The sequence below is a fragment of the Gavia stellata genome, chromosome 12 (genome assembly GCF_030936135.1).
Source record: "Gavia stellata isolate bGavSte3 chromosome 12, bGavSte3.hap2, whole genome shotgun sequence".
Taxonomy (NCBI): domain Eukaryota; kingdom Metazoa; phylum Chordata; class Aves; order Gaviiformes; family Gaviidae; genus Gavia; species Gavia stellata.
In genome coordinates this window covers 17,570,042-17,596,939 of record NC_082605.1, presented here as the reverse complement: position 1 = coordinate 17,596,939, position 26,898 = coordinate 17,570,042, and the positions used below count along the sequence as shown (strand labels likewise).

At 47.0% G+C, this 26,898-nt stretch overlaps 1 protein-coding gene across 1 annotated transcript in view; it reads left to right on the top strand.

Moving 5' to 3' along the window:
* The window catches only part of ADAMTS9 (ADAM metallopeptidase with thrombospondin type 1 motif 9), an 86,775-nt gene that overhangs the window by 14,265 nt on the left and 45,612 nt on the right, over positions 1-26,898 (top strand). Inside the window, exons 4-21 of the mRNA XM_059823082.1 lie at positions 737-1,023; positions 2,005-2,088; positions 2,191-2,312; positions 2,723-2,763; positions 2,885-2,990; positions 4,973-5,119; positions 5,967-6,108; positions 6,328-6,432; positions 11,076-11,221; positions 17,875-18,056; positions 18,158-18,294; positions 18,920-19,037; positions 19,302-19,397; positions 22,127-22,293; positions 22,402-22,531; positions 23,119-23,245; positions 25,234-25,444; positions 26,179-26,343. Of these exons, the coding sequence (XP_059679065.1) occupies positions 737-1,023; positions 2,005-2,088; positions 2,191-2,312; positions 2,723-2,763; positions 2,885-2,990; positions 4,973-5,119; positions 5,967-6,108; positions 6,328-6,432; positions 11,076-11,221; positions 17,875-18,056; positions 18,158-18,294; positions 18,920-19,037; positions 19,302-19,397; positions 22,127-22,293; positions 22,402-22,531; positions 23,119-23,245; positions 25,234-25,444; positions 26,179-26,343 (2,513 nt within the window). The remainder of the gene's footprint in view (positions 1-736; positions 1,024-2,004; positions 2,089-2,190; positions 2,313-2,722; positions 2,764-2,884; positions 2,991-4,972; positions 5,120-5,966; positions 6,109-6,327; positions 6,433-11,075; positions 11,222-17,874; positions 18,057-18,157; positions 18,295-18,919; positions 19,038-19,301; positions 19,398-22,126; positions 22,294-22,401; positions 22,532-23,118; positions 23,246-25,233; positions 25,445-26,178; positions 26,344-26,898) is intronic.

Sequence of the window (26,898 nt, the reverse complement as noted above, 5' to 3'; positions counted from 1 at the left end):
GTTTTATTTGCCTGTTCTCCCTCTTCACTTTGTCGTCTTTGTATCAGCATGGAGTATATTTTCAGGCTGCTTTTATGTTTGGCCTAATTGAATATCAAAAGCAGTATATGTGAAACTTCCTGAATTCTATTCTTTAGCTAGTGGCAGCTGTGCTATTAGATGACCTTTACCATTCCCGTAGCACAGAATAATAAAGGGAGGGGGGGAATTGAAGCCCAGCCATGTTATTGTTAGAGACAGAAATAAATCATATATAATTGCTTCGCTATGAAGGCCAAATCCTGCCGTCCTTCATGCCTGAGTTAGAAATACAGGATTTGGACCTTTGTTTCCTGTGGTTTCCTGGCCACCTTGGACGTGCCCAGAATCCTCACACTGCCTCTGCGGTGGCTAATTACCATCACCGGGCTCACGTCGTGTTAAACTGGACTGCAGCCCAGGCTCCATCCCTCCTGCGCGGGCAAGGAGGCGGCTCTGCTGCAGGAAAGCCTTTACGTGAATGTCCGCCTTTAGGTGCCATTGGCTTCAGTGAGATTACTTTAAAAATTAAGAAAAGCCTTAGATGTTGGTTTACATGGTGGGCTTCCACAGAGTGCTTCTGGTTTGGTTAGCTGTTTGAAACAAGCCTGCTAGCTCTCGGTTGAAGTAAATAGGTATTATGATGTAACGTGCATGTAGTATTAACTCTGTTCACTCCAGAATGTACTTTATGTTTTTGTCTGCTTTTTAATCATAGATCATGAACACAGTCACAAAAAGAACAAGCGGAAACACTGGAGAAGACAGTGGGCAGAAAGCAGCATATTATCCGACGTGGAGATGTTGAAACACAGCCTGGAAGTGAAGTCATTTTCTGCGGATAGCAACAAGACTGGGAACATCAGTGAAAAGAAGAGCCACAGACGAACAAAGCGGTTTCTCTCCTACCCTCGGTTTGTGGAAGTGATGGTGGTGGCTGACAGCAGGATGGTCGCCTACCATGGTGCTAATCTACAGCACTATGTCTTAACGTTAATGTCGATAGTGAGTATTCAACTAGGGGGAGTAGATTCATCCACGGATCCTTTTCTAGTGGTCACAGAGTCTCCTTTCTGCTGCGGTCTTATGCGATACCATCAGTTTGCCTCAGCTAGGCGTGGGGATAATGCTGGGATTAGAGTAAAGCTTGGTAAAACTTGGCTGGGGAACTCTGGTTGGAGTCATCTTCCTTCCCAGACCCGTCACATTTCCTAACCCTTCCCACACCTCTCCCTTCCAGCTTTCCAAACCCCAGGCAGCATGAGAAGTGTCACTGGCCCTTTAGTCCGCACGCTATACTCTTCTTTTTATTTAGGCCCGTGTGAAATAGCAGCTGAATTAAAAAGGTGCTTTGTGGACTCTGCCTTCCAAGGGACTGGTGCTAGTAGATTATGCGGTTGCCTGACTTCCCTTGCTGTTGCAAGGAGAAGGAGCCTGTGGTCACCTTGATCCTTAGCGTAGTGCTAGGGTTGGCTTTCTGGGCTGAGGACAAGCATTTTAGTAGCTGCTGGTACTAGGATGCAGTAGTGCAGTTCCCAAACAGGCAGCTCCATAGATGCATAGTGACTGGAAGTGAGTATCCAACATAATTGTGTCACTGGAGGGATTTTCATCCTATTCAAGGGTAGAAGTGCAGTGAAAATGTTGTCTAAAACTGTCCATGTCAAAATGAGGCACTTGAGAGAATAATTCGCTTTTGACAGTCTTGGTTGGTGGTCATTGTATCTCAGAGCAGAATGATCCTGTAATTTGGTGAAATGTGCTAAAGCAGAAGGAAAAGTTGGGTTTCTGCGATACCAGCAGGTTTGTTTCATTCTAAAATTGTGCTTCTGGCAGGAGGTGTCTCCAAGTATCATCAGAGCACTGAGTGGGGCAGAAGAGCAGCTCAGGAGAAACGTTTGCAAAATGGAAAACGTGCCTGTGTTGTCTTAATTGGTTTTTTCCTTCAGTGTTAGCAATAATACTGAATATTTCTTTCTGAAACAGGTGGCTTCTATCTACAAAGACCCAAGCATTGGAAATTTAATTAATATCGTTATTGTGAAATTGGTTGTGATACATAATGAACAGGTAATGGAAGTGGTTTTCTTCTCCTTCTGTTTAACACTGGCATTTGTAGTGAGCAGTGTGATGAATAATTAAAATACCTGCTTTATGTGTGTTGCTGATTAGGATGGGCCTGCAATATCTTACAATGCCCAGACAACATTAAAAAACTTTTGCCAATGGCAGCAATCCCAGAACCACCCCGAAGGAAGTCACCTTCAACATGATACAGCCGTGCTTGTTACCAGGTATGGTGAATATTCTTATGAAAACTGTAGCCAGTCGTGTGTCAGAGGCTGTGAGCATGTCATATATGCAGCTATGGGAAATGTTCGGGTTTTGATGTGGTTGTAATGACACTTGCAATTGTGGGAGCAGTGTAACTGCGAGCAGAATTGGGATAATGTATCCACCATACCAGTTGATGACTTTGAGAGGTTCAGGACTGTCCAAGGTCTGCCCATGGGTTCAACATAAGATGAAAACCTCTGACTATGGTAGGGAGTAGGTTCAGACCCCAACTGGACAATGTGACCAGCCAGCATGAGAACGTGCGGTAGAGGACCAAGAATTGCTTTTGGATGTTGTTATTATTGTGCTTGTACCTTAACTCACTGCTGCACTGAAAATTAATGTGTCAGGTCTGCTCTGCTTTCAGACAGGATATTTGTAGAGCGCACGACAAATGTGATACTCTGGGTAAGGAAAACCTTTTCTTTGTCTTTTTAATAACTTTTTTTGTAGTGACAATGTTAGTTGCCTGTGCTGAACCATGGGCAACATTCCTTTTTCTATCATAAACCTCTTTGTTCTCTCCTAGGTCTGGCAGAGCTGGGCACAGTCTGTGACCCATACAGGAGCTGTTCAATTAGTGAAGATAACGGACTGAGCACTGCTTTCACAATAGCCCATGAACTTGGCCATGTGTATGTTTTATGTAAATACATTTACATTTAAATAGCCCAAGATTTATGCTAGCTTGCTAGCCAGGCTAAGACTTGGTACCTGCTGAGTCTAATTATTTGAGAGGAGATAAATGTACTTGGGTAGAAGATGCACCACCAAGGAAGATAAAGCTGTGGTGTGATTCTGGGAGGTGGTGGGGTGCTCCAGAGCCTATCTGAGAGCAGCAAAACCAGCAGACCCACATTTTGGGGAGGATGAGTGACAGGGTACCCCAAGCAGCCCCTAAGCAAGGGAGGAGAGCTAACAAAACGTCCCTTATTGCTGCATCTTCTCACATCTACCTGCGGATGTCAGCAGGATACCCCAGCAGCTGTGACGTCTCAGCCAAGCCACTGGGACCTGGGACTAGCCGGGCTTTTGGCTGGGGCTGGGAGGTGCTGGGTGCCTCGGGGGGGACCAGGGCGAGGGGCACAGGCATGTCTCACCTAGCCTTTGGGACTGAAGTCTCCTCCGAGAGCAGGTCCTCAGCCTGCCACGGCTCGTCCCACCACCATGCGTGGTGCTGCTGAAGGCACCGCAGCAGCTGTGTGTGAAGGGAGGAATTTACCGAGGGCGTCTGGCAGGTGATCGGGATGCGTGAGTGAGCCTGACCCGCCTCCTGAACCATTTCATGACAGAAAATCTCATGCTGCTGGACATGCCCAGAAGAGATGCTGTCATTCAAGATGCACTTCCTCTGATGGAAAATTCTTTTAACTGATTTTGAGTCTTTTTGAGAGCGGTAATGAGAAAAATCATCCTAGATCACATAGTCCTTTACCTTCCAGCTACAACTCTTAGGCAGCTGGTTCAGTCCCAAACCACCTCACGCCTGGTTTGCGGTGGAGGTCTGTAAGTGTGGGATGGATGAGTACTCGGGAACAGATCTCTCATTGTTTTAAACTCCATTTTTCTGCACAGAAAGCTTGCTGAGACGGTCTATTTTTAACCACAGTAATATTTGTTTAAATGAGATTTCCTGAGAGAAAGTCCCCGAAGGTTTGGCGTTCCCCACACCTAACCTGTGGCTAATTCCTTCGCTAATGCTGCCCCAGAGCTGCTGGAGGTGTTAGAGGCGCTCCCGAGCAGGAAATGCCTCTTTGCTCTTTTACAGGGAGCAGAGTGAAAAGGTGGCTCGTTGGAGGCAATCTTAATGGGATAGAAACTCCCCAGCCTTCAAATGCAGGATCACACCGGGTCATTTCCCCTTTTCCACTTCAAACGGCAAAGCGCTTTAAGCCATTCTGTCTCTGTCAGTGTATTTGCCGCATTCTTCGATATGTCATGTGCTGCAAACTTCGCGTGGGTTTCTGCTGATATTGATGCTTGGTGGCATTTTGCAAACCTACCACGTAAAGTATAGGAGCAAAGTCTATCCCTGGTGCACCCTATTTAGGCAACAGCATGAGGGATCAGCGTGGCCCAAGGTATTCAACTGCATTAGAAAACATCTTGCAGCCAGCATAGGGTATTGCCTACGTACAACGAGCGACTTTGGGCACCTGTGGTCAGTGGGCTCAGGTCATTCATCTCCTTCAGAAACTTGGCTCTCTGGCTCAATTCCAGAGAATGTGCCGTTTTTATAAAGGCGGGGCTGGACTCCAGCCTGCCTGCTGGATCGCGACCATCAGCTGAAAAAGAAACTGCAGCTGAAATTGCATCTTACTCCAGGCTCCCTCGAGGGCTTGCCTGGTTAAAATATGCAGTCACAGAGTGGAGAGCTTACCGGGCTCCTGCGTAGCTTTTTGCAGACAAGTGCTGCGAACCCAATTGGAGCAATGCTTGTTGACACTTATGAATATGTGCATATTAATACTTTTATTCTGTAATAGCTGTCAGTAGCATATCTAGGAAAAATTCCTGGGTTTGCTTACATTTAGTTCTCACTGTTGCTCTTGCTATGCTAAATACTTGACATGTGCCACTTAACTGACTGTACTTTTTGCTGCTGTTTTTCTTTTAGATTTAACATGCCACATGATGACAATCATAAGTGCAAAGAAGACGGAGGTAAAAATCAACAGCATGTCATGGCACCAACACTGAACTTCTACACCAATCCCTGGATGTGGTCAAAATGCAGTAGGAAATACATCACTGAATTTCTGGAGTAAGGCCTTGCATATGCATGTGTTTAGGCTGTTTTGACATGTGCGTGCATCCCATGGGGTTCAGCAGTTAATCTGAAATCCTAGTGTGCAGCATTTGGAGGGATTTGTGTGTGCACACATCCTTTACATACAGCAGGAATGCACCCCTGGCATCCAGTCCCTGCCAGTTCAGCCTCGTGATAAACTGGCAAGGACCAGCCTCTCTATGGGGAAGAATAAGTCTTCCCCCATGGATATTGCTTTTAAGGAATGTGTGCTCCTTGAACCTGAAGAGTGAGTTTTTCCAAGCCCTGTGGCCCAGATACAGAGCTGTTTTAGGAGGCAGATTGAATCTGCCTTTCTGCTCCACAGGTCAAGATAAAGCCCTGGCACTAGTCCATGGTGGGAACACTGCTCTAGGAGCCCATGGGTCAGTTTGATGTGTAGTGATCGCCCATTTTGCCATGATGCCTTCCCACGTGTTGTGATGGAGAGCAGAACGAGAGCCACGACAGTGTCCTGGCAAATCCAGAAGCTCAGTCCCCCAGTTCTTCTGCTAATCAATGATTTTCTTTCTAAATATCTATCAGTGCTTACTCAGCATCTACATGCAGGTTGTGCACACTCAGAAATGCTTTTGCCAGGGTAGCTGACTACATGGTGGTGGACAGCACAGCACGGGGGTGGTGGTGAATGGGTAATGTGCCCTCCTGCGCTCCTGTGCTTGAGTCTGCAGTAGCTGCTGCAGTGCTTGTTAAATATGGCAAACGTGGTGCACGTCTGCCCTAAGGCTGGCTCAGGTAAACACCAATGGGTTCTAGTTGCATCGCCTCCTGTTTAACACCATTTCTCTGCTTTGTGTTGTAGCACTGGTTATGGGGAGTGTTTGCTTGATGAACCTTCATCAAGAACTTACACGTTGCCTCAGCAGCTCCCGGGGCTGATTTATGACGTCAACAAACAATGTGAGTTAATTTTTGGACCCGGATCTCAAGTGTGCCCATATATGGTAAGTGAAATTCCACACCTTGGTTCTTCTGGTGTTGCCGGAGCAAAATAAGGCCTCATGGGGTTGGATGAATGGGAGGCTCACAAGCCATCAAACTATTATCAAGCTTGTGAGCTAATGATAAACCCTAGGGGGATAATTTCATAAAGGATCATCTATCTGGTAAGGCATGTGGCCCATATTTATTTAATATTTTGATCTTTTCAATAACTGAAGCAGATGCAGTGTCGGCGACTTTGGTGTATTAACATTGATGGCGCGCACAAGGGATGTCGTACCCAACACACGCCTTGGGCTGATGGGACAGAATGTGAGCCTGGAAAGGTCTGTAATACCTGGTGGTTTGTGCCTTGTAGCTATGTTTCCCGGGGCTCAGGCTAAGCACATCGGTCAAAATCGTCCTGTCCCAATGGCCAGTTGTATGGGGCACAGCTTCTGACTGCAAGGGTGGAAGCCCAAAGCAGCTCCGTGTGTTTTAAGCCTGGTACGCTTGGGTCAACTCTACCCCAGACAATGTGATTAAAATCGACTGCATGGCATAACATTGTTTAAAGCCAGGTATTCCTTCTGGAGTGCTTATCTTTTTAAATTAATGCCCTTGAGTGAACTCTTGAGCAAAACTTTTGCAAAGCTTCCCTAGGCTTTTACTAGAAATTTCCTATGTGATGTGAACAATTAGTAATTTTGTGTAACATAAACCTGCCAACTGGCTTCTCATCTTCACAACTTCAGAGTAAAATATAGAACTGATTGACATTTTCTTTATGGAACAGTTTTGGCAGTAATTCATAGAATTTCTATTTCTATTTCCATGTGCAATGTTAGTTTCCAGCTAGCATTGTGGTTTCTAGAATAAGTATTTCATTTTTTGTTGTCCAGATCTGGAGAAAAATCATTAAGAGGATTTTTCTTTTTATTTTATTGAGATACTGAAGCTTTTGAAGAAAAATGCTAACTAGTTTTCAGAATTTTTGACTGAACAAAAATATTCTCCATCTAGGTTTAGTAAAAAAAGTGTGATGTTATTCTACAAGGTATAGCTTAAAAATTTGCTTTTCTGGCTATTAATGATCAACAGTTAAATTTTTCTTTAGAAAGAGTCAACATTTTAATTCATAGTCTTTCAAATGTATTTTAATGAAAATATCTGGATGCTCTTTTACGTATAATTTTCCATAAAGGCTTGGTAATTAATCTTTTTTTGCATGTGTCTGAAGTCAATTGTTCAACGACACTCGACTGATTTCCTTCAAGGCAATGGGCATATTGTATCTATTTGCCTTCCTTTCTTAGGGAAAAGCGCAGTCAATGTGTTTTTGTTGTTGAGAATATGCGTTAGAGATGTGGTTGGAAATCCTATTCCTGTGCTACTCTTTGGAGCCAGTGGTGCACCAATATTTAATGTTTTTATGTAAAATCCCTCCTTTTTTGAGACTCAGGATAAAGTTTAGGCATCTGTGGTGTCCCCTTGACTTGAGACCTTGTGTCTTTAACTTCTCCGTTTGTGAGCTTGGGGTCTGCTCACTGCTGGAAGCTCAGAAGTAGCTATCTTCTTGAAATTCCAAAAATCTGGGCTGCGATTTTGTTCCGACAAACCTGCCGTTACCCTTGGATATGGCCAGAGTGATGTGCGAACAACTGCAATTGAGCAGATTAGCACCTCCTCAGAGTTACCATGTCATCCAAGAGGCAGTGTCCAGCTGCATGGCTCTTAATAAAGACCGTGTAAGCAAAAACATTTCAGTCCACAAATTTAGACAATTTGACAAGTTTAGACAAATTAGACAAGTGTGACCTGAACTTCTCAGCTGAGAGCAGATGGGCTCTTAAGAAAAGCTAATGCAGTCTACTTGTGTTCAGGCATTTGAATGTATTCTCGCAAAAAGGCTTTACGGAGCAATTCTTGTATCTTGTGTTGGTCTAATTCAAGCTTAAGGTTTGGATCATCATAAACCCTCTTCTCTGCAGTGTTTCCTTGGGCTTGTGAAATGCTGAGGTGCGAGTCTGGAGTGCTTTTCATTGGAATAAATCGCTATTTTGGTACTTTGCTGTGGCCAGGAGCCCCGTCAAACTGCTGCTTGCTGACTAATGCCTTGCCTCAAGTCTGCATGTTTAAAGCCCGTGATATATGGGTTGGCAGATGGAGAAAATACCATGCCATTTTTTATGGAGATATCTTTGGAAATGAGGGAGCCTGAATAGCTAAGAAAAATCTAGCTAAAACTACTGGGATGTAGATTTAACTGGGCTCTAAATTTATTCTTAAATCAAGGACACTAAAACAACATGGAAATATTATCTTATGCATATTTTGCATGTGAGGACACTGAATATGATATCGCTAAATCAAGGAATAAGCCCAGCCCAGAGTTTGGCCTTTGCTGGGTGAGCACCATTCGTGATGGTTTACAGTGTTTCACAGCACCAGTGCATTGTCGGGTGGAAATAAATCACTGAAAGAAAATAAAGAGGGTCATAAACTTGGGCCTCTATCTCTTGTGGTTTTCAGGGTTGTTTAAAGAATGGTAAAAAAAGAGTAGACGAATAGTAATCATTTCTGTCTCCTGCCGTATGGCAGCAGGTAGCGTATATGTTATGCATGCATGAAGCTTCACAGCACTTGTCTGCCCCCTGCTAATCTATTCAGCCAAAGTCAGCCCAAGGATGGGAGCTGGATTTGGTGAATTATCTGGGACTCCAGTGGCAAGACAAAGGAAAGGAAAGTCTGTTGTAGTGTCTCCCGTCCCTGCCATTGCTCTCCTGCTCAACTGTGTGTCTAAGTTATTTTGAACTTGCTCCAGACAAAAGCTCTTTTATTCTCTTCATTCTCTGATCTGTAAGCTCATAGGAAAGAGAACCTTGGCAGGCTTTTTCGTTTTTCTGTTGTAACTCAACATAGAAATTATTTTTAAAATACAAAAGGCCCGAGGTTGCACAGCCAGACTATTCAGTGTGGTTCCAAGAAACACCATTGCGTTTCCATAAGATAATCTTGCTGTTTATTTAAAACAGCTGCTCTTTTTTTCCCCCCTTTGATTTACCATCAACTCCAAACCCCCTATTTTTAATAAAATCAAGGGATGTAGGTGATTTCCTGGTTAATTCTCAACCATAAGGTGGGAGACATATAGGTCGTGTCACGGTCTGTTAGCTTTGCACATTCACTAGTTAGCTATTCAGTCATCTTCTCTGGGTCAGTGGTGCCAATCATGACTGTGGTTATATATTTAGCTGTGAGCATCAACATTGCTGCGAGAAGTTCTCCACAGGGACAGCACTGTTGGATTGGTGTCATATATTTTGGTATGTTGATGATAGCTGTCGGACCTCTTTGTCCCTGTACAGGACTGCCATCCTGCAGTTTTTCAACCCTCTAAATGCCAGGAGGAGTTGTGTGTCGTAACGGTTTGTCCTGCAGCAAAGAAACGGGCGTTTCAGCTTCTTTTATTCTTGTCCGTTACTGTAGCAGATATTTTTCAGCCAGTTTCTATCTGGGGAATCAAATCTTCAGATGAAAGCAAATCCAGGGCACATTGCAGCCTAGAGACCATGCTCACCTCTGAGCAAACACCACACGTAGGGCCCAAGCTACGAGTTGTTCAGCTGTCCTGCAAAGCATGCCCATAGGCAAATGCACCTGAGATCAGCTTTCTTCATCAGCAAAGCAAGGCGGCAAGCCGGCCATCGTGGGCGAAAGGTGTTAAACGTGCTGCAGTGCCAGTGTCCTATAAGCTGGATGCACAACCCCCATGATAGCTTGATTTCGCTCTGTTTTCCTAGAGAGCTTTCTCTAAGGTGGTTCATAAGGTTGTCTAAAAAAGAGGGTGAACTCATGGTGTCTTTTGATGCAACCTTGTTCTGCTGTTAGTGAAAGGGCTGGAAAAACGGGGCACATCAGTGAATTCGACCCCTTTGCCATAAAGATCGTCAGGTGTTTCCCTGCCTGAGCAGTATCTGGCGCACAGAAATATTGCAAGGGAATATTTTAATGATGCACTACATGTTTTCTTCTTTAAGTCCGTAACCTCTTCTCATTTGTGAGCAATCAGCAATGTTTGGGCTTCATATAATTGCAAAGATTTAGGCGTTCGCCAGCAGATGAGCACATTTCTGGGTTTAAATCTGCTTTAGCCAGCACTGTTCAGCGAGAGGAAAGCCGTGCTCTCGTGGGTCTTGGGGACACTTTTCCATCTACTCTAGTGGGGCGAGGATGCAACTCTCAGCTAGATCTCACCTCTCCAGAAGGCTGTGTAGTCAAACTAGCACATATACCCCAAAAGGATATAATTTATACCATGAAAATGGAGGACGGGAGCTTGCCAAGATAATTTAAACCAGTTTTCCAAACAAAAGAAAACAAGAGTTATAGCTGGAAAACAAGTGTAGGCCAGGCCTTGGCAAGTCCCATGTTATGACTGAGTGAAAAAAAACACTTTGGATTGAGGAATTAATTTTTCTGTTTTATTCACCCTTTGGAAGTTTCCTTTCCCTCTTCTGTTCTGGGGCTTTGTACGGCTGTAGGGAGGTTTGAGTTTTCCCTGTTTTTTTCCCTACTGTCTGTCTCCTCCCCTGACACAGTGCGGTTCCTGCTGCTCTCCAGGAAATCAGATAAGCTGCTTTTTGAAAAGCCAGCGCTGTGAGCGCTGCCGTGCTGTCCGGCACCAGCAAACAGGGAATATTCGGTGGTTGCTGTTGTCCTTAGTCGTCTTCCCATAAATCACTCCTGCGGACTCAGCACCTTGCCTTCGCTTCTTCATTTAAGGGTGCAGAGAAAGAAAAATATGGGGGTGACAGACAGAAAGTAAAGAAGTTCAATCTTATTTGATTGCAAAATCTTTGCTGCATTTTGCCTGTGGTTGAGAAATAAGTAAGCCTGAGTCTTGTCGTCCAGGCTGGTCGCTGTTGGTCGGCTTGTAATGCAAAAGCAATGCAAACCCACCTTTCCCATCCCTCTCCTTTGCATGCAGCACTGCCGGTTTGGGATGTGTGTGCCCAAGGAGCGAGAGGCACCGGTGATAGACGGAGCGTGGGGGACGTGGAGCCCTTTCGGGACCTGCTCGAGAACATGTGGTGGCGGCATAAAGACGGCGATACGAGAGTGCAACAGGCCCGAGTAAGTGCACGGAGGGGAAGCGCCGGTGGGTGAAATGGGGAAAAGCAGCTGGGTTGCCCAAATGCGCTGAAATCCGCTTCGGCTGTCCCCAGCCCATGTGTGCCCCAGGGACCGGTGGCTTTGCCTGGCACGGGTGACCCACCATGGGAACCCAGGAGGAGCGGGTCACCCGTTTGGTTTGTGGGTAAAGTGCACTTAAAAGGGATCCTTTCAACGGAGAGAGAAGGAAAAAGCTAATACCTACGTGGGTTTATTGCCTTCTGTCTTCGTGGGGAGGCACAGCTGGAGTCCCACTTCCAAAGGTGTTTTTCTTCCTCCAAAGCTGTGGATCAGAAAGGAGGGAGAAGGGAAGGAGCCATGGTTTTAACCATTTTTCACCATTTTACCGCTGCTTTTGCAGCTGTTCCTACAGACCAAATCCCTTAAACAGTTTTCTACCATTTTACTCCTGCTTTGGCTGGTTTTGCAGCTTCTGGCTGCTTTTGCAGCTGATCCTTTATACAGTTACATGTCAGCTGGCGCAGACTAGCCAAACCTCAGCAGAAATCTGTGCCCCATTAAAAAGTGGCACTCAAAAATGTTTGCTGTCAGCCTGGAATGCAAAATCCTGCACGCTTTGAAATGGCAGGGAATTTTGCCGTGGGCTTCGAGGAGACAAATGTGTGGCCGGCGAGATATTATTAATAGGTTGAGCAACTGGTATGAAAACAGCCTGTTTACATAAATTGTGAACTGTGCTGGTTTCTGTTTAACTGCCTCCTTTCAGCCCATGAGAGCAATAAGGGGTGGGCGGGATGCTTTCCAGGCTCTCATTTGGGACTGAGACACAGAGAGGAGAGGGGTCTGCAGAGCTGGTTGGATCAAGGGGTCTTAAAAAGATTGAGCAGGCCCGTTTTGCTTTCTCATCATTGGTGTTGGACCGCTTATTGCTAAGGAAATTGCCATTGGTGATGTGCCAGTGACAGTTTCATCACTGTTAATGGGAGACGGGAGAGCTTGTACCTGTGGCACCAGTGGTGAAGTGACAGGAGAGGCTGGCTGAGTGCGGCTGGGCAAGTGTCGAAAGAGAAGAGAAGGGTTGAGGTTAAGGAAATCAGACGCTAGCACGTTAATTAAAATAATGCTGAAAAACACACAAGGGCAAAGGAGTTCTCATCTCACTGTGCTGAGTCAGCACGTGCCATTTGGTCTTCCAGTAGCCATGGAGACGCAAAAATAAAATGTCTTTCCACACACGAAAATAGCTATGCTGCTGAACCTTTGGATGCTGTCAGAGAGAAGTATTCCCATCTTCTGGAGAGGCGTCTGTTTGGACTGATAGGTTTTTGTGATAGCAAAGCTCCTTTATCCTAAAGGCTAGTCGGGGGATTTTAAATTCCATCTTCTCTTATAGCTTGTGTTTTGTATCTTGGTGTTGCGTGAGGCATATTGCTTTGGCTGGGATTTGCAAAAGCACCTAAATACACTAGGCACCAAGCTGCCTGTGAAATCCCCTGCATTTATCATTAATGGTGGTTATTTTCCAGACCCTCTTTTGAGAGCCGTGTAACTGGCACTGGCCTCTTCTCCAATGCCTCGTGAAGTCTCCACGGGGAGTTGTGTGTCCGAGCACCGTCCGCAGAGCTTTACACCAACTCTCTTGTTTTGTCCCCGTAATTTGACATCGTAGCATGGGCTCCCACCATCCGCGTCCCCATTATCGTGGGGCTGCTGAGACGATGCAAGTGGATGAGACACTGCTGGGTACTCTCCTGCCTCTCCCACTTTTCAAAGTACTTCAAAAATATGCAGAATAGGTGGAGTCTGTTTCTCCTCTGTTGTAGAAGGCAGCAAAACCAACTCAGATACCTTGAGTAACATCTGAAATAGTTTTCATTAAGTCTTTTATATTCAAAGATGGTTTAGCTTATTTAAGAGATTTTTTTTGTGTGCTTGAAGATCTGGGGTGGTATCATACACACCAATAAAATATTGTGTTAAATCTGGCATTAAAAATGAACACACACACCCACACACACACACACACACACCCACTGTGGTACAGAAAATAAGGCTGCAGCTCCTGCCTCTGTAATGTGCTCTGACACCTATGTGGCCGAGTATTTTGCAGGGCTGCAGGAAGCTGTAAGCCTCTGAAATGGCAGCAGACTGTTTTGACATACACTGAAGGAATGTATTAGCTATGTAACCAGACCAGACCCTTCCCACCAAGATTGCCCACTTGGGATTTCGAGGCTGGCTGGTACACACAAAGCCCATGGCTGCAGTGTGTCACGTAGAGGGTCTGTGGTGCAAGCCCTCATTTTCAAAGCAAGGCGTAGCTGCAGAATTATGGGGAAAAGTCATATTTCATAAGATGTCAATACCAGGAGCCCTGTTTTCAGGAATGACTTTCTGGATGGGGGAATGTTATCTCTGGATGCGAGTCTGATCACGTCTGCATTTTAGTCCATCACAAAAGTATTCACCTGTGCTGAAAGCTGTCTGAGCTTGACATGTAAACACATCTATAGATAACTGTGCTGGCCACTGGCAGCACGTGTACCTATTCCCGGTCCCAGGGCTTCCCAGGATGCCGCAAAGGAGATCTTAAACTGATCTGTGCACGCTAGGGCTTCACAGATTTTTCTGCAGTCGCTGCACGAGCACAGGCAATAGGTAGGCATGCAGATGAACACGCATGCCCCACAGTTGGTCTCCAGGGTCCTTCCGTTGTGGCAGCCTGAGTGCCCCCAGGCAGAGCTGCTGCCCTTGGGGCTAAGCACGGGCACGGCACCCCCAAAACTGCGCTTCTCAGCGAGGCCCCTCTACCTGGTGCTCCTGGGGCGCTGAGAGTTGGGTGCTGCCTCGAGGTCTGCACATGAAAATACTCAAGGTTACTAATTGCAGGTGATGCATTAAGCATTGCATATTTAAGACGTGCTGGGAGGAATGCAGTGAAGCCGGGGTGTGCCCGGGAGCTTGTAAGGGGAGCGATGCTAGATAGAAAGCGGGTCCACATTGGCCATTTGTTGATCAAATAGATGATTTGGAGAGAAGGGAAAACAAGAGGACAAAGAGGTTTCTGTGCATGCACTGCTTTCCCTTCCATCTCTGCGCTACATTGTTGATGATTATCCATAAAAATATTACGTAGTGTGAAGTATCCCATATTTCTTCATGACACTAAAAACTGATGTTATACGAGGCTGACTTATTTTTCAGGGTCAGCTCTTTCTGTTTACTCAGACTCTGTGAAAAGCAATGCTGGTTTAAAAACACCCTATAACTGTCAGGGTGGTTTGGGGCTCTTTGGAATGTCAGAAGTGTGCGTGTGCTTCAGCCCCGAACACTGGCTGCGGGGAGATTTACTGCCACGGTTACAAAGCTGACAGTTTGCAACACGATGGCAAGTTTTAGCATCCTTCGATTTGCAATGTGTCCATGTGTTCAACGTTATCTCAATCTCACGGGGCACGTCTAGAGAAAAGAAAACTATACAGTGGCTTGGGGTTTTGGATTTTGTTAGACATACCCTTAAAAAAAAAAAGGCTCCTGCATTCTTAACTAACTTGAATATTCAAAAGTCTCATCTTAATTAAATTGATTTATATTGGAAGCAATGTGTTTACCATAAAAATGTTGTAATTGCAATTTTTTTAAAGAAATGCCCTGCTAGAAGTTTGCATAATTTAGAGCCTTTGTCAAACTGCAACAGTCCTGCTGCGGTATAAATGCTTTCAAAGTGAAAATGGTGAATCCTGTTAACTCCCCCATGAATGATTCGGGCTCACTGAGGTCTGGAGTGTGCTGCTGCCACAGCCAGGAAGTTTCCCGATATGCTGTGTAGTGAGATGGTCAAGATGTCCCTTTGTAGCTGGAGGCAGATAATGTGCCTGCGTGGGAATAGTCCACGGGATGGGCTCCGGCAGTGGGAAACCCCCAGCAATCACCACTGAGCCTGCGAGGCAGGAGGAGTCTGGGATGCATCCACAGGGGCTGCTACGCTGGGTTACCTCTGGAGCGGTCCCAAGCGTAAGTAGTTAAATTAATTCAAGTTGTTTGTCATACCAAGGTGGAGAAGAGATTAAATCAGTAGAAACCGGGTTTAGGTTTGCCCTACTAGGAACTGGTGTGAAATCGGTCTGTCTGCACCGGGCGCTGTGTGGTTGCTTGGGCTTTTTAGCACTGTTACTTGCCTAATTGCAAGCACCAGAAACCTTTGCAAGTGACACATATTTCCTTTCCAGATGGCATGTGAGAGTTGCCCTCGGAGCAGCTAGAGCTGATATTACCAGCTATGGCTCCGGGCTGTGCCTGAAGACAAATCATACCCCTCGGCATTTAGGGATAGGATTGAGGGATCTTCACTATGGCATTGCATATCTCAGTGAGAAGAGGGTGGTGGCAGGTAAAAATCTCGTGTGCATAGCTGGTGGTGCTCTGCATCTCGCCCGCGGGTGCTGGAGGAGGCAACTCCTTCTGCCAAACCTGTGAGCATCCCTAGCGTGGTGCTGATGTGATGGTGAGAAGTCTGCCCGCCCTTCCACGCTTTGCAGGTAGTCTTTAGGCAAGTGCAAGCCACTCTGCGTGCCTCCGTCTCCCCGCTTACTTCAAGGGATCTTGAGTCACAAATAGTTTTCATACATAAGAGAGAAGAACTGTTATTTGTGGGAGAAAAGGCACTGCTGGGCTTCCTAGGTGGTTGATGTGCAGAGATGCTAAAAGAATTGTGTTCAGCTGTAGGAACTTGTTGACTCACTGTGTGTAGAGACCCTCGTATATGTGCAGGGGGTTTCTATCTTTGTTATGTTAGGAGTCGCTGGCTGCATGCAATGTGGAGAGCTTACAGTGGGCATCTTCATGCTAAGGGCAGGGGTGGTTCCCATTTATCACTTGTTGGTTTGTGTTTTGGAGGGTTTCCAAGTGTGCAAACAGGCTTCCTTCCCAAGGAGGCTCAAAGGGAAGACGCGCTTTGCCAGCATCCCTGGGGCACCGATGGGCATCTGGTCCCGGGGCGAGGCAGAGCCGATCCTGAAGAAAAGCCCGGAAAAGCAGGAGGTGTGGGTGCCAGGGCCTCAGTGCCCAGCGAGTCGCTGTTCTGATCTGCACTTCTTGCTAGAACAGGCACGTGTTTGGTTCAGGGGTTGGTTGGGTAGAAGACAGAGGTTTAGTGGTTATTTTGCAGCAGTGGCTGGAGCTGGGCACAGATGTTGACCTGAGCTTCAAGGGCCGCTCTCTGCCTCTGTACACGTGCCTGCGTACAGCCAGTGGAGGCTTTCCCATGCTGATGGCTGAGATGCATGTTAGCTTCATCTCCCTTGAGTCCAGGTCTTAGTTGGTTTAATTTTTCCTTTTTGGATGATTACCCCTTTGCCCAGGTTGGCCCTGGCAACGTTTCATCCGGATTGCAATATCTTTCCTCTGTACCATCAGGGAAGAGCAGAGCTGCTTGGGTGGTACTGCAGTTTTTGTTATGCGTATTAATGGTGGTAGCTTGTAGAAGCCTCCACCACACCCCCCCCAATTTCACTTAAAGTTTCAGGAGAGAGCAGCAGAGCCGGTGGGGTTTTTTTGGAACATCTAAAGCATGGTGCATCCTTTTTTATTTTGTTATTACAATTCATGATATACATAGAAGGCTGCACATAGATGGGCATATGAAATCTTACCCGAGTTCCTAGAAGAAATGTCCTTTGAACAGACAGTAAATAGGATAGCTTGTATCCCAAGGCTACTTTCCTCGCCGCATTACCATAGCTGAAAATGAGTCCTCACCAGAAAAGTGCCGTCTACTGGGCTCCTCCAATGCCGTCCACGTGCAGCTCGCTCCCGCACCGCTGCTGACAGCAGCTGAAGTGGGAGAGACTTTTTCAGTCCCCCAAGTGAGCTGTTATCTGGCAAAGGCTCCATCTACATACGAGGACAAAAATAGTTTTATGACTACAGCCCTGAATCTGGGAGTCGGGAAATTCAAAATGACAATTTCTCCTAGGCTTATCCGCTGGCTTTTATGTGGCTTGGATGATAGCACTCTCCCCAGTTTATAACAGAGTCATCCTTCTATAAAAGGGGGGTCAAGTATTTATTGGCCGTCTTTGGTGCTTTCTGGAATACATGGAGATAAAGTTGTTTAAAAGTGTCTAGCATTACTATTTCTACCATTTTGGGCTAGAAATCCTGAAGGACTAAGTGCTGCCTGGCCTTTCAGCCTCCGCAGGGAAGCCCTTTCTCCTTCCTGCTGTGATGTTTAGTTATTTGCAACCCGCTAGGTCAGATGCAAGCTCTCAGCCGCCAAATCCATAGGGACCGATGGGGTTGTGGAGCTGTCGGTCCCCCATATGGGATCCCTCGGTGTGAAGCTAAATCCTCAGATGGGGAGGAAGGTGTTGCTCTTCTTCTCTGGCTTCTCTCAGTACTGCTGCATTCATTAGAGAGCAAATATTCCTTTTTTCATCCCATTTAGCGTCGCGTGTATGGTCTTTTTTATTAGACACCTGCATAATCTTTCCTGCTTGTCAGCCTGGGATATTAATTAGCAAGACACGTATAGACGTAGACAGAGCCATCAAAATGGTGTTGCAAATACCGACTGCGCTGAACAGGTTGCAGAACTGCAATTGCATCTTGTTGAGAGCCTGATCCCAGCCAGCTTCTCTTTCTTGTTTCTGCAGGCCTAAAAATGGTGGGAAATACTGCGTGGGTCGTCGCATGAAGTTTAAATCCTGCAACACTGAACCGTGCTCGAAGCTGAAGAAGGATTTCCGGGATGAGCAGTGCGCCGACTTTGATGGGAAGCACTTTAACATCAACGGGCTGCCCACAAACGTGCGCTGGGTTCCCAAATACAGCGGGAGTAAGTGGCGGGGGGGATGCAGATCCTGCCTCCTGCAGCACCGTGTCGGGGTGATGGCATTCGGATAACGTGCTTCTGGTTTTCCTCCCTCCCATCCCCAGTCCTGATGAAGGATCGGTGCAAGTTGTTCTGCCGAGTGGCGGGAAACACAGCGTATTACCAGCTGCGGGATCGCGTCATCGACGGGACACCCTGTGGCCCCGACACAAATGACATCTGCGTGCAGGGCCTTTGCCGGGTAAGTATTTTCCCTTCCCTTCAGCGAGGGTGACCGCAGTTTTGCGCGGCAGGACGGCACTTCTGCACCTTGCTCCACCCGGTTGTTGGCATGCCCTCTTCGCTCGGGGGGTGCCGGCAGCATCCGCAGGCTCCACGAGCCCCGTCTGGTCTGAAGCTTGTGCCAAGCTCCAGATTTGCAGAAGAGCCACGCGTGGAGGCTGTCTGTACATCTGTCCTAAGTTACCGAGGGCTGTGGAGGTCCAAGCCTGAATCCAACTGAGGCTTCCTTCTCTGCTGTGCCCTGGTTCTTCCTGGTCAGACCCCGGAGCACTTTACATTTCCATTCACAATTATTTTTCACACTTTTCCCTATGGGAACAAGTGATGCAAGAAGTTTTCTCCAGCGAAGGCATCGCCTGGTGCAAACGGCAGTTCTGATTCTCGCTTTGTTAAAAAGCCTTTTGTTTGAAAATGGTGTGGGATGGCCACACTGTAAATCAGCGGAAAAACGTGGGGAAGCAGAACAATTTGTCTCACGGCAGCCTTTTGCATACAAAGCTTTTGTGTGCCTTAATTGGGAGATTTGTAAATGCTGTTCTAGTCTGTATTTGCTCAATCTAGTTTTTTCAATTTTTCTCTTAAAGCAAGCCGGATGCGATCATGTGCTGAATTCAAAAGCAAGAAGAGATAAATGTGGTGTTTGTGGCGGGGATAATTCTTCATGCAAAACTGTTGCAGGCACATTTAACACAGTGCATTATGGTAAGAATCTGTTGCTAAAAACTTTATAGTGAAAAATGCGGGTCTCTAAAAGCCATTACCACACTTAATCTACAAAAACACTGATGTAAAATGCAAAATCCTTCTAGCTATAGCATATTCCATTTTATAACTATTTATGCTATCCCTAAATGAAAAGTATCGGCTTGTGTAATGTGAGGTAATTTTGCTCATTTCCCTTCCCCCCGTAAAAAGCAAATGAAATGTCTGTGTAATAGCCTTGACTTTCTGTTAAATCTTTTCTAGGCTATAACGTTGTGGTCCGCATCCCAGCTGGTGCAACTAATATTGATGTGCGTCAGCACAGTTACTCAGGGAAACCAGAGGATGACAACTATCTGGGTGAGTTGCAGTCCTTGTTTCAGTCCAGAACTCTGCTTTATTGCCTGGTTGTGGCGATATATCTACCGGCTGCTCTCTGCTAGGGAGGATGAAGAATTCGTTTAAGGGAGATGTTTTCTTATCAAGAATTTATCTTGTATGTCTACCAAGCATTCAGCCTTATCTTGTTCCTTCTTTTTGTTCATGCCATCCTTGATGCAAGGTTTGGGCGGTTCACAGATTATAAGATATATCCCCTTAGAAGTGTCTCTGGGGCTGGGAAGGACTATCAAGCCTGGGCTGTGGGTGGGAGCTGAGGCACAAAGCTGGGAACCAAACAGGCTTCTGAGTTCTGCTGGAGTCTCCTCATCGCAGCTTAACGCGTCTCTGCTGTCACCGTGCCTTGGCTGGAGAGTAAACATGACATACCCTGAAAGACGTGTACAAACAAATCCAAAGAGAACTTGTTTTCTATTCCCCTGAGAACAATAATTCTAATTTCACTTAGACTGAGCCCTTCTTATCCCTGCCTGACAGTGATATGCCACTGTAAAGAAATACCCTGCACCAAAGATGTTGGTTTGATTTAAACCTAGCAGTAACTTGGCCTTTGGCTGTTGGACATTTGTAGTCACTGTTTTCTCTAATCTGCGGGCATGTCTCTAGAGCCAGATGAAAATGCTTGTGGTGCTGTGTTAGACCAGTCTGCTGCACACATGTATGCTTTTAGCATGGCCGTGTGTCTCTCTCCCACCATGCTGATCAGTAATCCACCCCATACAGAGTTCTGTTTGGGCTCAATAGTGGAGATAACAAACACACATTACGACTGACATTACACCTGCCAGTCGAAGGCTGGTTTTGCCATTAAGTCCTGTTTGGGTCCCTCAGAGTCTATTCGGGCCACTGACGGAGCAAGGAGTCGGGCTGTGGCCCCTTGCAGTCCCGGGGAGATGGCTGCTCTCCCAGCTCTGCTCCTTCTCTTCTGCACGCCCCATGCCTGGCACTGCCAACTGCGCTCCGGTAGCACAGGGTCCCATATTTACATCTCTGAGCAGGGTACTTCATCTCGTTTCACCTCGCAAAATCCCTGTGGCGTTGAGCGTTTTTGCAAAATACGGGGCTTAGCCCAAGCGTTCACTGTAACTGGGTATGTTAAAAATGGGACTAGGCTGGTGGTTGCTAGCCTGTCGAAGTTAAAGGAGCTCACCTGAGAAGTGAGTAGAGGAGACTATCATGCGCCAAAGGGAAACGGTGCTGACAGCTTTGGCTGTCGCTCTGAAACGCCATCCACGTGGCTGGACCCTGGCTGTCCCTGCACGCACATGGCCGTTCACTTACAGCCGCGTTGCATCGTTTCTGCACGTTCACAGCAATGAAATGAGGTGGTGCAGCATGAATGCACATCGTTACCAAGAAAACCTTACTGAGGTGTGATAGTTTTCCGTCCTGGGGGAGGGAGATACATTTCATTATTCCTCTTTTCTAGAAAAACAATCCTCCCCATGTTATGCCTATTCAAACTGGTTCACCCCAGAAGGAGCCCCAAAGAACTTCTCAGCTCTTCTTGGAGGGCCGTTAATCTTCTTGGGAAGCAATGAAGTCAAATCTTCTTTAATGTTGCTTTAATATTGCTGGGAAAGCATCTCTTCACATTAGGCCTGACTAGAAGCAAATGAGAAGTGTGCATGTGTCCACTTATTTTGCAGCTCACTGAGTGTGAAATCTTGGGCCCTCAGTACTGTGAACCTTGTAGTTGCTTAACAATTTAGGAGGAATTTGATGTTGTCATCAAGTCCAAGACTTGTACCTACTGTTGTAGGAGATACAGTAAACGGGAAGGAATCCTTTAATGAGTTTTACTACTGCCTAATGACATTAAAGCTTCCAAAGCGTGGAATTTGGTTGAGTATAGCGTCTGCTTTGTGAGTTTTTCTCCACCTATGTCTGTTTGTTACTGAGCGGTGTTTGCTTCACTGTTTCTCCTCATTTGGTGTAAAAACCTTCCCTTTGGTGTTTTGGTGTTAAGTTTAGATTTTTCAGTACAGAGGCTTTGTAGTAATGTAGCTGTGATGGGTGAAATGGTGGGGAAACTAACTTAGGAAATTAGCTACATAATCGCATTAGTGTGAAGTTGTGCAGCAGACTGCTGTTTTCAGGAAACTGTTCCTTTTACAAAGCATTTAGGCTTTAAGCCTTCGGTGCTTTCACATACCTTAAGATTTGGAATAATAAAAAGTACAGGGGGAGGAGGGAGAGGGAGAGATACTGACCAAAGTCCCTGTAATTATCTACTAGAAAATGACGTTTGGGCAATTAGGGTCCATACATTCACCCTAAGAACACACCTGGAAACAACAGGGAAGCCACCCTGCCCGCACAGCTAACACGAAGATTTGGGCAGGATTATTTCTGCAGTATATGAGGGGATACAGACTGTGTGTGCCGTGTACAGCAGCCGGGCCGGCATGCCTTTTGGGTCCCTCGCTGCCCTGGGTTATGGGTGAACTATTTAGCAACAACTTCAGGCATTCAGCCTTCGTTTTAATGAGGCTCTCCAGCGGAAAAAGGAGAAGGCACAATGTCTGTACGAGCTCTGCTGCTCTCTTTACATCCTTTCTGTTTGAGGGTGCCAGTGGGCTTTTCCTCCCACCCCAATGAACAGGAGCACTGAGAGCGCATGACCCACGTTATTATGTACGTATGAGTTAATTCTGCGTCTTTAGTTCTTGTTTTTTGCACCTATGCAGCCTTATCTAACAGTCAAGGAGACTTTATATTAAATGGAGACTTTGTCGTCAGTATGTTTAAAAGGGAAATCAAAGTTGGGAATGCTGTGATCGAATACAGCGGATCGGATAATACTATTGAAAGGATTAATTCTACAGATCGGATTGAGCAAGAAATAACGCTTCAGGTGAAGTATATGTTGTGCGTGTGGAAAAGTCTGCCCAGCATTATTGGACTGAAAACAGTGGGCAGCGAAGTCTGTTAGTTGACTCTGCTTCATCTTTTTTCCCCTCAGGTTTTATCAGTGGGCAATTTGTACAATCCCGACGTTCGTTACACGTTTAATATCCCCATTGAGGACAAACCTCAGCAGTTTTACTGGAATGCGTATGGCCCGTGGCAGCCTTGCAGTAAGCTCTGCCAAGGTGGGTGCTTGGGAAGGCTTAGTCCTGTCCTGGATTGGTCTGGGATCTGGGCAGTGCCGTCAAATCCCTCTCCGTTTGATTTCTTTGGGATGCTCACATTTATGGGTGTGATTGTTTCCCTGGGCTGTAGTAATACATTGTACAAGGCGTAGCACTGCTCTGCTGCTTCTTGCTTTCAGAGCAGGGCACCTTTACAGCCCCCCCGAGCCAGGTACGCCTTGCAGCCTGGTTTGCAGGTGAGGAAGCTCAAGCGCAGAAGAGATTCCGTGGCATTTCCTAAGGCTGCAAAAGGCATCAGTGTCTGGTTTTGGGTCTGACATCCAGTCGTTGCCACCTGCCAGCGCCGATCCTGCAAAACAAGCAGAGCCCATCCTTGCAGGCGTGCTGCAGCTCTGCCTGTGTCCATCTTGTCTGCGTTAAACCCCTTCGGCTCTTCTTGGAGAGTCTTAAGCTCCACAGTGTTTCTGAAAGAGATTTACAAGCATAATTAAATGTCTCTCAAATGCTACTATAAAAGAGTAAGAGAACTAACTGATTTGATCGCTTTCCTGTATGATTCAAACAATGTGCCCTTTTTTTCTGCGTAGGAGAACGAAAAAGGAAACCCGTGTGTACGAGAGAGTCGGATCAGCTCACGGTGTCGGACCAGCGATGTGATCGAATTCCCCAGCCTGACCCTATCACTGAGCCGTGTAGCACAGAATGTGAATTAAGGTGCACTCTACTCAGCCGTGTATATACATTACATCATATGTTTATTGTTTACTCCTCTTTCCTTTCACCTCTCACCATAATTCCTTTTCTCACCAGCCTGTATTAGATTTAAAAAAAGAAAAGGATTAGCAGTTGCCTTTTTGTCAACCAAGAGGGACTGACATCCACCAGCTGTGTTTTGAGAGGCATTTTTCTACATTTTCACATTTCTCTTGTTGGATTAAATTAGTGCTAACTGTAAAAAAAAAAAAAAAAATCACCTATTGTTGAAAAATCTCCCTGTGTAATGCAGTGCCTGAAATTCGCATCTGCCTGGATAAGAAATGCTCAGCACCATCCTACAAACAGCCTGCATAGAGGGGAAAAAGCATATGCTCAAAGCAAAGGAGTACCTAAGACTGGGATTTATCATCATTTGCTTAAAGCGAAGAATAGGCTTAAGCATAGAGCGGGTTTGGGGCTGTCCCCAGACATCTCCTGGTGAGCTGGAATTGATGGAGCATGGCCTGAATCATCCCCACCCATTTTCCTTTAAAAAGCAATCTGTTTTCCTTTCTGGAGCTTAAATATGGTGGCATTAAACGGCTGCTGGTGAAGCAATTCAGATGGCGGCGTTTCCCGAGGGTTTTCTCTGGCTGTGCTAAAGCGGGGCTGTGCAGGGGCTGCAGGTCGGGTTGTCGCGGTAACAGCTGTTGCCATTGCAACAGGTTGGAAACTTGAGAAGGGCAAATGCAGGAGTTTGAAAAGCAGGCAGGGATGTGAGGGCTCCCGCCATTCAGGAGCTATTGACTCCAAATCCCCTTGATCTTATTCTTCTCCTAGCTGTGCTGAAGCTTGCTCTCTTGGCTCAGGAGCGGGGCTCTGCGCTCCCGCACAACCCCGGGGTCCCCGGGACCCGCAGGGGACAACACTGCCTCCTTCCCCGGGAGCCTCCCCTGCGAGGCGCCAGGGGCAATCAGCTCCTGTTGACTCCAGAGTCTCCAACGTCTCCCTGGATCAGTCCTGGTGTCCAGCATCTCTTGCCAGAGCTGGGGCTGGGGCTGATGTAAAACGGGTGGGTCCCCAGGTGGGTCTTGGAGGGCACCAGCCCTTGCTGCCCATCTCAGGAAGGAGGCAGCAAGAGGAAACAGCCTCAAGTTGCACCAGAGGAGGTTGAGGCTGGATATTAGGAAAAATTTCTTTACTGGGAGAGTGGTGAAGCACTGGAAGAGGCTGCCCAGGGAAGTGGTGGAGTCACCATCACTGGAGGTGTTCAAGGAACGTGTGGACGAGGCATTGCGGGACATGGTTTAATGGGCATGGTGGTGTTGGGTTGATGGTTGGACTTGATGATCTTACAGGTCTTTTCCAACCTTAATGATTCTGTGATTCTGTGGCACCAGGGTGGGAGTCTCTCTGTCCAGAGGGAACACCCCTAATCCCTGCTGACACCTCTGTGTCTTGGATCAAGTCGTTTGCTCGCGCTTTGGAGAGCTGAAACCGTTTTGCAGGCAGCCTGCCGCGTGGAGTGCCTTGTCACACCTTTCAAGCCTGTGCGCATCATTTTCTGACACTATTTTTCAGCTTTTAGTTTTTAGAGGCCAAGGTGGCACTCCTGAAGGGGAACGTGGGGAGGAAAGGCTTCCAAGCACTGCTCCTTGCTTGGCCACGGACTGCCCCCGCCGCCTTGCGTGGTCCCACAGGGTCACAGTGTGGCTTTGCTGCCCGTAAGAGGGACCTGGTGACAGTTCCTTCCCCCGGAAGAGCAATGCCAGGGTTCATATTTTTGGAAGCCAGAAAGCTTTGGGAAGTACTGTAAACAGCCAAAACTTCCAGTTCGAGAGCATATATTCCCTATTTATGTCACACACCCCTGAGCACGTTACCTGCAGACTCCCAGAGCCCCACAGCTCTTTCCACCTCTTCTGATCCTCTCCAAGGCAGGTGCCTTCACATGGGCTCATGGGTTTTTGCCGCACCAGGGCTGACATTTGCTTTCCTCTGCTCAGGTGGCATATCGCGAGGAAGAGCGAGTGCACGGCCCAGTGCGGGCTGGGGTACCGCACCCTGGAGATCTACTGCTCCAAGTACAGCAGGCTGGAGGGGAAGATAGAGAAGGTCGACGACCGATTCTGCAGCAGCCAGCCCAAGCCGAGCACGAGGGAGAAGTGCACCGGAGACTGTAATGTGGGAGGGTGGCGGTACTCGGCCTGGACCGAGGTAAGGGATGCTTGGTGATACGGCAGACACTGTCGCCTCCTCGCACGGGGCTGTCAGGCTGTTTAGGTTGCAAACGGCATGTCAAAGTTGGCCACAGTGATTCTGCTTCCATTGCTTTTTCTGGAGGACAGTGTAGTCCAAATCAGCTTGCTACTCCTTATTTTCCACTGCAATGAATTTACGCTTTTAAGGTCTGTCTTCGGTAGGCTGAGCCATGCTGGCTGTCTTCTCCCATCAAAGCCAGCCACGCTGCCAGGACCATCAGCGGAGGAATTCTGACATTTGTTTCCTTTACACTTTTTAGCTTTTCGATGAACAAGTATATTCCTGAATGCAGACCCGGCACCGAGAGAATGATGAGCCTGGGGCTTTCCAGGGAGGGCACAGTGAAGGGGGGGTGGCTGGTTAGAGAGAATTAATCTCTCCTAAAATGAGAACAAGCAACAGCCATTTGGGAGAACGGAAAGGCAACACTTGTAAAAGGAATAATGGGGTTATAACCCAAAATGAATTTATGAAACTCATTGCCACGAGATTTTATTAAGCTTAGCAAGATTGGATTTTTAAAGGAATATATAAAGTAACAGCCTGTTACTTGAAGTACAAATTGTTCTTTTGGAGGTTTTCTGCAGTCTCTTCACAGTCCTGACTGCAAGGTTGGGGAAGGCAATAAATGGGCTCTTGGCCCATAATAGAGCGGCAGAAAGTATTTACTCAGTGTCTCTCCTTCCCAGTGCTCCAAGAGCTGCGGTGGGGGCACGCGGCGGCGGCGAGCCATGTGCGTGAACACCTACAATGACGTCCTGGATGACAGCAAGTGCAGTCAGCAGGAGAAGCTGACGGTGCAGCGATGCAGCGACTTCTTGTGCCCTCAGTGGAAAACTGGCGACTGGTCTGAGGTAGGTGCTGGTCATCAGGGTGGGCTCACCCACTGGTCCTCCACCCTGAGGAGCTGATGCCTGCAAAGAGATAGCTCTGTCCCTGCTCATCCCTCGTGTTTTGTTTGTGCCTCCTGCGGAAGGTCTCCCCAAGCCTGTGCACAGGGAGGCTTGAGACAAGCAGCAGTGTCATTGGCTTTGTCACCACTTGTCAAGTGGCCGATTCCCTCTCTGAAATTCCACAGGGGGTTAATTCCTCTCCAGTCCTGCAGTAATTTCTCCCCAGTTTTTCCACGGTTCCTCTGCACCTTTGGGAAGAAAAATAGCTTCTGCCCTCATTTCCCCTTGAGATTGTCCTCACGAGCCCTGGCAGCTCTGGCTGTCGCTGGAGGGCAGGATTTCACCCTACTAATGTCTTGCTCAGCCCTGCTGTTTATTACCGTTACCTCTTCCACTGCTGCTGGTGTCCTTCAGAATGCAACAAAACCGTATCTTGATAGGCTTTTCCCTGCAGCAGGACCAGGGATGCCAGCGAACAGTCTTCAAAGGCTGCTCGTCACCTTTGTGGCCAAAAAC